The 12,025-nt window shown below is 41.3% G+C and overlaps 1 protein-coding gene across 1 annotated transcript in view; it reads right to left on the bottom strand.

The window, feature by feature from the left end:
* The window catches only part of tcf7 (transcription factor 7), a 78,356-nt gene that overhangs the window by 26,719 nt on the left and 39,612 nt on the right, over positions 1 to 12,025 (bottom strand). Inside the window, exon 4 of the mRNA XM_054625283.1 lies at positions 4,588 to 4,714. Coding sequence (XP_054481258.1) covers positions 4,588 to 4,714 — 127 coding nt within the window. The remainder of the gene's footprint in view (positions 1 to 4,587; positions 4,715 to 12,025) is intronic.

Genomic DNA, 12,025 nt, shown 5'->3' with positions numbered 1-12,025 from the left:
CCAGTAACTCTTAACCAGGCAGCAGTGAAAACACGACAGTGGGCGGTGATGGAAACAACACAGGAAGTAAACTGTGCAGTGAGAATAACATGAGAGCTCAACGCAGAACAAAGGAGGTTAAAGAAAGACAGGTGTGAACTTTGAGCCGAAATATGACAAAAGACTTGTTAACAAAACAATGCGTGATTACTATAGCGAGCGTCTGTAATCTACAGTGAGCTGAGTTCACAGGAACATCACATTGTTTGTCACCAACGTGACGACAACACGACGCCTCTGAGTGCAAAGTTAAACTTTTAAACTGATTGTCAACTCTGATCTTTGGGCGGTGATGTGGAAAGAGCAAAAAAAGATTATAGAAAAAGAAAACAAGAAAAATGGTAATCTCATCCCTGATTTTTCCTTCAACCTTTACATGGAAGTCATGCATGAGCGGTTTAATTATAGGCCTGGAGAACGAGACAAAGAAACTGGCAGAGCAGAGAAATTACAAGAGATAAAATGATTATAGGAGATATATATATATAAAAAGGTGAACCCTGAGGAAATGTCGAACTATAATTTGTTCGCAGACAATGAACAATAAATAATGTTTCAGTTCAAAATAAATTGTATCTCACAGAAGAGAAGTGAACATATAAGTTTATGAGCAGAATTCATTACAGCAGTCAAACAGGCGGAAACCAATGAGAACGTACTTTATTCCTGCATTCTCTCTACTGTCCATCAGGGGGCGACTCCTCTGGTTGTATAGAAGTCTATGAGAAAATGACTCTACTTCTCTCTTGATTTATTCCCTCAGTAAACATTGTAAACATGAGTTTATGGTCTCAATCTCTAGTTTCAAATTATGGTCCATTTAGAGTCAAATAGACCATAAAGCAGGGTATGCTTTAGGGCGGGGCTACCTTGTGATTGACAGGTTGCTACCACGGCGTTGTCCTTGTTTTATTTCTTACAACTTTAACCCTTTCAAAGTGTTTTTTTCAGTTCATGAAAGTTAATTATTACATTTTTGGTCACCTAAAGATGTCGGTTGTACTCAGCTCAACTCTCACGCGACGGCCAAAATGCCAAACTCGAGGCTTCAAAACGTCAGTCTGCAAACCAATGGGTCACTTCTTCTAATATCTGTTATGCAATTAAAACAAACTATTTGAAATCTTCACAGTGAGTGACTTGAGATTTCACCGACCAAATCCATCATTTTTGATTGCAGAAGACAAAAACTGCTTGGCTGATGGACAAAAGCTAAATGCCAGATATGCAAATATAAAATTACTAGAATTCAACAAATCTGGTGGTGTTTTTCTACACCAACTCTGAGTGTGAGAATGACTGAGCTAGGTGGTGACAGCACTGAGAGGCTCTGAGAAGAGGAAAGAGCCTCGACATGATGAAGTATTTACAGATACTAAGATGAATCAGGTGAGAAAAAACATAATGGTAATAGTCTCATGCTTCCTGTACAAACAAACAGAGTGTTGATATCAACAGGAGATCAAATGACAAACGTTTGGCTGTGAAGCACTAAAGTAACAAACTGCATGATTTTATCTCAATAATTACACAGTTTTACGGTATATATGAACATATTGTTTAATAAAAAATGCATACTATAACACACTGTCTGCCTTTTAATAATTCTTCACTAATTTCCCCCCATATAATATCTTATCATTGGATCGCCTCACAGAAAGCATGCTTCAGCTGAGTGCTCGGCCTTTTTCCTGTTCTCAGACTTTGTCCCTGCAGGCCACCGTAGACTGCCTTCAACCTTGGCGCTGTAAAATCAATGCAAAAGCATCGACTCTGCATCAAACAAACAGGCCTCTGACAGACTGCTCTGTATAGACCGGTACAGCATCTAAACCAGATCGAAGATTAATCTAAAGGGTCGTGAGGTAATTAACTCGAGAAAAGCAAGAACATTATTCTGATCTCTTACTTCTTGTGAATTCATGGATCGTTTCCCTTTTTTGTTGTAACTCAGAAGGTTATTCAAATGTAGAAATATTAAGGAAAATCAGTCTTTGTGTTGAACTGGTCACGCTTTTACCGCTTAAGTAAATCACATAAACCAACTTTTCTTCACAGGTTTCCACTTTTGGATGTTTTTCCTGCAGAAACTCATGAAAAGAACCTAATAAAAAAGGAAACTCTGCTTTTTATCGGCAGTATCTTAAAGGATCCAGAGAAAAAAGGTTTAGGAGCTGGTTTTCCAAACTTATCTAAAAATTCCTAATACTCTGAAAATTGTATTTGAAAAACTAGAAAAATGGGCATTACATCTCTAAAACATCTTTAAATGAACATCCTTCTGCTAGTTTCTTCGTGTCTTTTCAGTTCTCCTATACTGCAGATCTCCTTCCAGGTATAAAACTATATTGATCCACGTTGAGCTCATTGATGCAGGACAATAGTCTGAGGACAGAAAGGTGTGCCCGAAAAATGACATCACTGATGAGGTAAACATACCTGTGAGGAGCTGACGAATGATATGAGGAGTGAGGTAAGGTGTGTGTGTGTGTGTGTGTGTGTGTGTGTGTGTGTGTGTGTGTGTGTGTGTGTGTGTGTGTGTGTGTGTGTGTGGACTGACTGGAAACACAGTCACAATTCAGGTGAGATGGTGTGAGAAGTGAGATGGTGTGAGAAGTGAGTGTGGTTGTGTGTGTGTGTGTGTGTGTGTGTGTGTGTGTGTGTGTGTGTGTGTGTGTGTGTGTGTGTGTGTGTGTGTGCGTGCGTGTGTGCGTGTGTGTGTGTGTGTGTCTGTGTGTGTGTGTAAGGGTTTGTTAGAAGCAGGTGGCTCAGTCTGTCATTAAGGGCTGAATCACTGTTCTAGCATCAGTCATGGACTCACACACACACACACACACACACACACACACACACACACACACACACACACACACACACACCAGACACAGTCTAGACCAGACACGCGAGTGCTTTTGGAGGATAAAGGGGGTTTCCAGACGGAGATTGCCTGAGGTCACGCTCCGATATCTAATCAGAACCGAGAAAATACTTTTGTTCAACTGGTGTTTTTTTCTCCTACAGTTTTCTCACCTTCTCAAAATAAAACCTGCCGTGTTATATGCTCCCTGAAGTTTGTTTTTCCTATTTGTTGTTGCATTCTACGTCTTGCGTTAAATTACGTTATTTATTTTTTACTGCAGAGGAATCTGTTTATAAAGATTAACTACTTTCAAACTCCACACCTCCACATTTTGTTTTTCATTTCTTAAACTTGTAGTCTTCAGCTCCAACCAACACATTTATCGGATTTTTGTGCAGCTCCCTCTGGAGCTACAACTTATTTATTTCACAGTAAAACTCCCAAAGATCTAAAAAAAAAAAACCAAAAACAGACTTTGATGTGTAAAATCAGTGGAGCTCCTCTTTAAAATACATATATGGTTAATCCTCTGGGGACCATGAAAGACAAGTGCTCAGATTTTCCACTGGAGACTTAGACGAAGGATGGGGAATCCTCTGGGGATCACGAATGCGTTCAGCAAATTCAACAGTAACATTTCAGCAGTGTAGATATCTTGCACTGATGCAAAGACATGCAGCGAGACAGATCTGACCAACCAGCACTGCAAACTCTTTAAGCTCCGCCTCCTTAAAAAAGTCCTACCGTGTTTTAAAATGTCAGGGCGTGTTTTGTTTGTGACTCTCAACCCGAGTACAGCGCGTGTTTGTGTGCACAGCGCTCGCTAAGGAGAACCTTGTGTGTGCTGCAGCGATGGCTTGTGCGATTGTCACTCTAATTGTTTCCATCTTTCTTTCTGTGTGTGTGTGTGTGTGTGTGTGTGTGTGTGTGTGTGTGTGTGTGTGTGTGTGTGTGTGGCTGGCGGTCCCTTCAGAGGAGGAGGCCACTTCAGAGCAGCCGTGGAACCGCCACAGGCTGACGGAGCCGGTGCTGCCACTTCACACACTGTGTGCGCGCCTGTGTGTGTGTGTGTGAGTGTGTGAGTGTGTCCATGTGTGAGGAGAGATGAAGGGGGGGGCTAACATGAATGTATTACGTGTGTGTGTGTGTGTGTGTGTGTGTGTGTGTGTGTTTTTAAAGAGGGAACGATAAAAAGAAATGGCAAGAATAGGAATATATTACATTTGATATGTTTTATTGCTTGTGTGTTGTGTGTGTGTGTGTGTGTGTGTGTGTGTGTGTGTGTGTGTGTGTGTGTGTGTGTGTGTGTGTGTGTGTGTGTGTGTGTGAGTGTATGTTCCTGGTAAAAATGAGTATGTGTGTGAACGTGATGAATGATGTGAGTATGTGTGGCGTGATGAATGACAGCACAAACAGATCGGAGTGTGAGTGTGTGTGTGTGTGTGTGTGTGTGTGTGTGTGTGTGTGTGTGTGTGTGTGTGTGTGTGCGGACGAAGATTTCAGAGACAATTCATAAACTGTCTGGAGTCTGTCTGTGTTTACTTCTGTGTGTGTGTGTGTGTCCTTTTGAATGTGTGTAACTATGTACTTCAACATCGGTTATGATGGCTGTGTGTGTGTGTGTGTGTGTGTGTGTGTGTGTGTGTGTGTGTGTGTGTGTGTGTGTGTGTGTGTGTGTGTGTTCTCACCTGTCTTCTGGCTCATGTCTGTGGGCAGGTGTGGAGGACTGGGGCTGAAGTGCTCGTTGCTGTAGGGCAGGAGGGACGTCAGCGGGTGCATCCCGTGAGACTGCTGCACCACCGACACTTTGTTCGACTGTTGAGGAAAGACAAAATCAATTTAGAGTCATCATAATAATATTAATAATTAATCAATATATTATTCTACACAGACTGATTGGAGAGGATTAGGGTTGCAGGAGCTCCGATCCAGGTGAGTCACAAACACGTGCGATCAGCGCTTTTACATGAAACAAACTTATTTTAAAGGTCGACACACTCAGTCAACGCAGTCAAGTATTTCAGTGTAAACCTTCAAATGCAGAAGCTATGGTGAAAGAAGGGCTCAAAAATAAAACCAGGACGTGACTGCAAAATTTAAAGTCAGCTTGGGCAATAGTTTCACCCTCAGATGAAAAATTTCCCACAGCTTATGATTTAAATATCCTAGCATTTAAAAGGTTGATTGATATTTTATAACAGACAGAAATAACAGGTTGAATTAGGAAGATAGGACTAGGATTTGTTAGTTAGTTAGTTTAATCTTGTAAAATGCAGTATTTGGTGAGACACTTCAATACATGATGTTTTCACTCGATATGAAACAGTTATTAGAGATGGAATTATGACCTGTTTAAATACCTAACAATAGCTTTAAGAAGCTTACAATTTTTATTTTCTGCTTATATCCATGACAAAAAAAAACGTGATGCCATTTGAAATTGCAAGTTTTGCAATCTGTTGCACAACATTTCAGATAAATCATCCACCCAGAGACGATCAAAGAGCCTGACATCGATGCACGTTTTCCCCCTCTTTCATTTTCTAAAATAAGGCATCACATCCAACCAGAAAACAAACATGAAATGATTCAGACAAAATCTCTTAATTCAATCATTAATGGAGATGCAAACACACCAAGATATCATTTTCTCAGTCACTTGTGGGGACATTTGTCCCCACAAAACCCAGCTCAACACACACACACACACACACACACACACACACACACACACACACACACACACACACACACACACACACACACACGAACAAGAAGGAGACACGGAGAGAGAGAAATCTGGACATCTTAAAGCTGGTTTGGAACAAACAAGTAGGGCTGTACTTTGCTCCTATTGGTTTTCAGTGGAGCACGAAGGAGCAGGAGGAGGAGGAGGAGGAGGAGGAGGAGGAGGTGGAGGAGAGGCCCATTTGATCGATAAGCCTTTGATGATCAAGTGAGGCTGCGTGCGAGCTTGTTTGCTTTCATGTTTCTGTTTACAAATGGCTTTCAATAACTTACGTGAAATCCAGTTATTGCTAATGCTCCCAGCATGCCGGCTGACATACGATACGTCACAGCGGTCTGCAGAGTTGGAGGCAGCTAACCAGGCAGCGTGTGTTCGAACCACGCCATGTGTGTACGTGTGTGTGTGTGTGTGTGTGTGGACTGGGCAGTGTAACTATTCCTGTGGGAGGCCAGTATAAATAGGCGTCTCTATGTGTGTGAGTGTGTGTTTGTGTGCGTAAAGATGCTTATAGAGTGTTTGTGTGTGTCTCCAAGTTGTGTGAATATTTCTGAGAAAAAGTTATTTTATTTTGTACATTAGAGATGGACGAGCCCATGGTGTGTGTGTGTGTGTGTGTGTGTGTGTGTGTGTGTGTGTGTGTGTGTGTGTGTGTGTGTGTGTGTGGAGTGTATAACATCAGCACTACAGAGGGGCAGATCTGCTGCTACACGCTGGACCTCCTGCTGAGATACAAAGTGAATACCTTATCACTTAAAGGCAGAGCTTCCACGCGCTCCACTCTGCATTAAAACACACACACACACACACACACACACACACACACACACACACACACACACACACACACACACACACACACACACACACACACACACATGGCTACTTTCCTATCCATCAACATCTCAAAGTCTCTCTCTCTCTCACAAACGGACCCTCATGTGTATGCTACGCGGCTAACCGTGGAGCTAAGATCAAACTGCTAAACCGCTTTGAATGTAGAGACACATGAAAACAAAACGCACTGCATCTCTACCAGGAGAGAGCCTGAAGGGTGGGAGGTTTGAGAGGGTGGAGGAGGTGAGGTTCTAGATAAGGTGGTCTGCATTCATTACGAGCTGAAGAAGCACCTCAGAGACGGAGGAGGAGGAGGAGGAGGAGGAGGAGGAGCCTTGTAGGTTTAGGAATATGCAGAGATTTGCACTAAATGTCCCGTTGGACACCTCACAGGAGGAGAACAAAGGCAACATAGATCACCCCCATGTCCCCGGTGGACACATGTGTTGTCACGGTAACGCCTTTATCAAACACAACATGTCATGTGGGATGGAAGAGAGCGAGAGAAGATTTTAATTATTTAATACTTCACAAAACAACTCAAGATGGTTGTATGAGCAAAAGAAAGATTGCAGATGATTAAAAAAAATGAGCATGGTTAAAAACTAATTTTTTTCTTTTATTTATTCAGTACCGAGTCAGATGTTATGTTGTTTTCACAGATTGAATATGGATGTTGACATTGAGGTTGGTAATTTGGCACCAATGCGGTATATAAATATATATTTTCATTGATGGAAATACAAATATTTGTCAGGTTGGATTACAGAGAATTTGTTTAACACGAACAATGAGCCAAAATCATCTTTTCATCCTGCTATACTTTACGTCACATGTTCTCCTCACATTTCTGTCTCTTAAAAAGGTGCAATTAATAAAATCTAGCCAGAATTTGAGTTGAAAACGTTCACAAAATGAACTCTTTTGAAAGTAAAGATGTTACAGTGTCATACACAATATTGTGTTGCAGAGATATCTACTGAAACAAGCATGCTAGCCAGCTAGCAATGGCCTGTTCTGTCTTGTCATACTACGTGTACGTCATGAGATAACAGTGAGTCACTGTAGTGTCCAGTCTTCACTCATGAGAGGAAAAAAGAAGTAGATCTGCAGCGCGTACTTGTCACATTGAAAGTATAGGGTGTGAGTATGTTTTTCATAGTTTGTTTGATGGATTAAATTCAATAGCTCTGCTGACTGAAGGCTCGTCTCCTGGAGCTCTACTACTAGCGAAGTAGTCTCCAGGAAAAAATGAAATAAGAGTCCTTTTCTTGTTTCCGCCACTTTGGATTTAATCCAATAAACAAATCATCATTACAGACAAACAGCCCCGGTTAGTGGAATAGTAGACACAATAAAGCCTGAGCTGAAGATCACTCCAATGTTGCGTATTTTTGCCCTTTTGTTAAGTTAGAAGTTGGCTTTTTTATTTCAGAACCACTGACAGTAATTTAAGATTGCATGGATCCAGTAGTAGAGGTGAAATGCTGCCTCATATTTCATATTTTGACGACACATCTTACACCTCACAACTCCCGACTTCTGCTGCCTTGAGAAACATATCAACTTCTAGATACATCTGTTTTGCATCTTTATGACACAAATAAATGTTTTTTCTGCCAACACACTGAGTCACACAGCTCTGTCCTGGGAAAAGGAAATAGTTCAGCTTCACTTGTTTTTTTGTTTTTTTTTAGCAAAAGTGATGACATTTGCAGGGAAAATCCCAAAACTGGGTAGATAGCATCGGCAGTGAGAAAGAATCAGAGTCCATGACTGCACCAAATATGTAAATGAATTCTAACATGTTGCATGCAAAGACTAATCAAACGCTGACAACCACCGTGTGCACAACTGGAACCCAACATACCTGCAGAAACATAATGTGTAAACAGGAAACACGACAGTGACGTGTGAATATTTGCACACAAATCACACCTCGCCTACTGTACCAGCACATTCACACACACATACATGCTGCTTCGACAGATTCTACACATATGGATGCAAACACACACACACACACACACACACACACACACATCTGTGCAGGAGCCTTCAAAAGCAGCGGTGGCTCCGTTTCACGTGCTGAGGTCGGTGTAGCCGTTTCGCTGTAACATTAGAGCCGCAAAATCGTCCATTTATGTTTCCTCTCTTCCTCGGGGTAATTAGCCGGCCTTGAAGTGGCTTTCTCTGCGCCTTCCTTTTTTTACACACACTCAGGGAGGCTGACTGAGAGCACTCATTTAACCCCATAATTATCAAGCCCTCTGTATTTAAAAAAGAAGAAGAAATCCCCCCCCCCCCCCCCACACACACACACACACACACACACACACACACACACCTCCTCACCCCACCACACACATACATAAACTCACACATAATTACCTTAGCTGAAACAGACGAGCGTGTACATGCATGCGAGGAACACACACACACACACACACACACACACACACACACACACACACACACACACACACACACACACACACACACACACACACACACACTACACACTCACACAACACACTCGCAAAAGATCAAATAACACATCTTTGAAAACGGAAACTCGCAGCTATGTTTTTGGTAACAGAGGAGTAACACATATGTTCAGGTGCGCACACACACACACACACACACACACACACACACACACACACACACACACACACACACACACACACACTCGCGCACACACACATATGCAATGGAGGGAAAAGTTCACTCGCCCTTTAATTTAAAGGAGTAGAGTTACCCACCCTTGCAGGCCGACATAAATCGTCAGAGAATGAATTCATAGTGCACATCATTAGTAAATACAGGGTTTACTAGAGGGACCGACTGGATCTTGATTTACTTTTGTTTTTAATAGAGGAAATGATACGCATGAGGGCCGGTCTGCCTATGGGGAGGCCTTGAATATAAACCGAAGGCCAGTCTGAATGAGTGAAAAGTTATTTTCAGATGTTCAGATGGAAGATCTGCTTCACACAATTTTTAGGCTTTTGAAATCTACAACAGAGGAGTCACACACACACTTTCCCCTCATTCCCACATATGTGAGAATTTGACGAGTGCACAAAAAGCAGTCAGGGTATAAAACCGCAGCATCGATCAGGAAACAGGACAGAAACATATAAACACGGGACTGTGCAAATGTTTCTAACTTCATCTCGTTAACAATGTGAGCTCTGTTTTCAATAACCAGCATTGATGAGTCAGTGTATCACCCTGCTAGGCCTCCTTAGTGTCATTCTGGAGTGATTTTGACACAATCATGCATTAAGTTCTGCTGCTATTATGAAGTTTTCATGGTGTGCGATAGAGTGAGGTAGCTTTCTTGGAATCCTCTCTGCAGAAAGTACCTTTCTTTAAATCATCAGTCTCATGATGTGACTTCAAGGTGGAGTTTTTGACCACTTGAAGCGTTATGTTCTCACCATAGACTGTACGAGTGGATGAGTCACCGTATTGTCACCCATTGGATTGTGGTCGCCATCTTGTTTTTTTTTGCAAACAGAAGTGACACAAAAAGGTGGAACTGAAAACACACTGTGAGTTAAAGTTGTAGGACGAAAGCACGGACAACACCAAGACACCCCATGACCTGTCACTCACAAGGTAGCCCCGCCCTAAAGCATCCCCTGCTTTATGGTCTGTTTGACTCTAAATGGAGCATCATTTACTAAATGAACATCATGCTGTATTGAAGAAGACTTGAAACTAGAGATTGAGACCATAAACTCATGTTTACAATGTTTACTGAGGGAATAAATCAAGAGAGAAGTAGAGTCATTTTCTCATAGACTTCTATACAACCAGAGGAGTCGCCCCCTGATGGACATTAGAGAGAATGCAGGTTTAAGGCACTTGCCACCTGGCTTACACGAGTGGGTTGTTCATGCAACTTTTTGCCGGCTGTAAAGCGCAAGCAAATGCAGCAATTTGCCAACAAAAGTAGTGAAGAGGACGACAGAAATATGGCACACATGAATGGAAACAACGCACTTTTTTAAAATGATATGTTATAATTACAAATGTTTCATGAGGAAGTAGGAAAACTTTTGTCAGGTCTAAAGGATAGAAAAAGCATTTTATTGAGAAACGTTTTACTGAGAAACTCGACAAGATACCTTGAACTTATCTTAAAAATCTCTTCAATGGGTAAAGGAACAACAGTATATGCATATTAGTGTTAGTGTGACACTTTCAACTACATATAAAGTAACTGTTAGAACTGTTTATCCCTTCACATACATTAATAATAATTAATCATGTAAGCAGCAGTAAACATGAAGCAACCCACCAAACACCGACTGCAGCGCGGCTGAATAATAACTCTTCTGTTTGTTGGTCACATCAAAGATGTAATTACTTCAAAGACGCGATAACTTAAAAAAATTTCAATTAGATATCGTCACCTTTTTTTTTTTTTTTTTTTTTTTTTTTTTTTTAAAGTGCGTCAGGAAATCGCGAGCGCTGCCCTCCGTCTCTCTGTAGTCTAATTTCACTTGAAAGGCCTTTGATTCATCAGCACATTGTTGCTGCCTTTTATCTCCACTCTATTTGAACGGAAATCTGCTGCTGAATACAAGAGTTAATGGGATCTCAGACATCACTTGTTTGTAACGACGGCCCTCCACCTTGACCCTGACACACACACACACACACACACACACACTCGTACGTATGCATTTCACATACACAAGCGTGCAAAGAAACGTGGTTACATGCTTATGAGAACACACTCACGCACGCACACCTTCATTTAGAGGACCTTATGCTGATAAAACACCTCTAATGTATTCTTTAGTTTTCAGATGACACACTAAGTAGATCCGTCTCTTTTTATATTTGAAGCGGAAATTAAACCCCTTTTGTCCCCCCCCCTCCACAGAGCTTTTGAGTCTAATGTCTTTAATCTCAAATTTCACGGAGATGGCACATTCAGAACACTCATTCACTCTCCTTTTTTTTCTTTCTTTCACGGTCATCCTTGCTCTGGTTGTGAAGGAAATAAATAATAAATAAAAAAAGAATAAAACACACAGTTTCACCTTGCTCTCTGCAATCCTTTTTAAGTGGAATGCAATCAAACTGCTTTGCAGGAAGGAGCTTTTTCTCACAAAGAGATCTGAGCTCGACGGCGTCGTGTTTTGTCTTCAAATGAATCAGAGTTGCACTTAATAAACAAAATGAAAACAACTGTTTGTAAATCATGTTTTTTTTGTGTGTGAATCAAACCAGATCTGTGAGTTGAGTGTTAGGACAAAATGTGCCACTCGAGAAAAGGAGAAACCGGAGGCTCCTTAAGGGAATAATTGCTTTGGATGTGGGGAAACTTTACGAGCCAATCCGAAGACTTTTGCTTCACAATATCAACAGTAATGAGGATCAAATGATGTTTGTTTTAATGGTTCAAATGTAAAGGGATTCATTTTCTTCATGTTCTGTTTTCAGGGCTGTTTCTACTTGAAATGTTTGAGCACTAAATGGACAACGAAAACTACAATTCATGTCATAATGACATCACAGTT

Source organism: Anoplopoma fimbria, chromosome 24 (assembly GCF_027596085.1).
Source record: "Anoplopoma fimbria isolate UVic2021 breed Golden Eagle Sablefish chromosome 24, Afim_UVic_2022, whole genome shotgun sequence".
Lineage (NCBI taxonomy): Eukaryota > Metazoa > Chordata > Actinopteri > Perciformes > Anoplopomatidae > Anoplopoma > Anoplopoma fimbria.
Note: the sequence above shows the minus strand (reverse complement) of the source record. Positions and strands in the feature narration are given on the sequence as shown.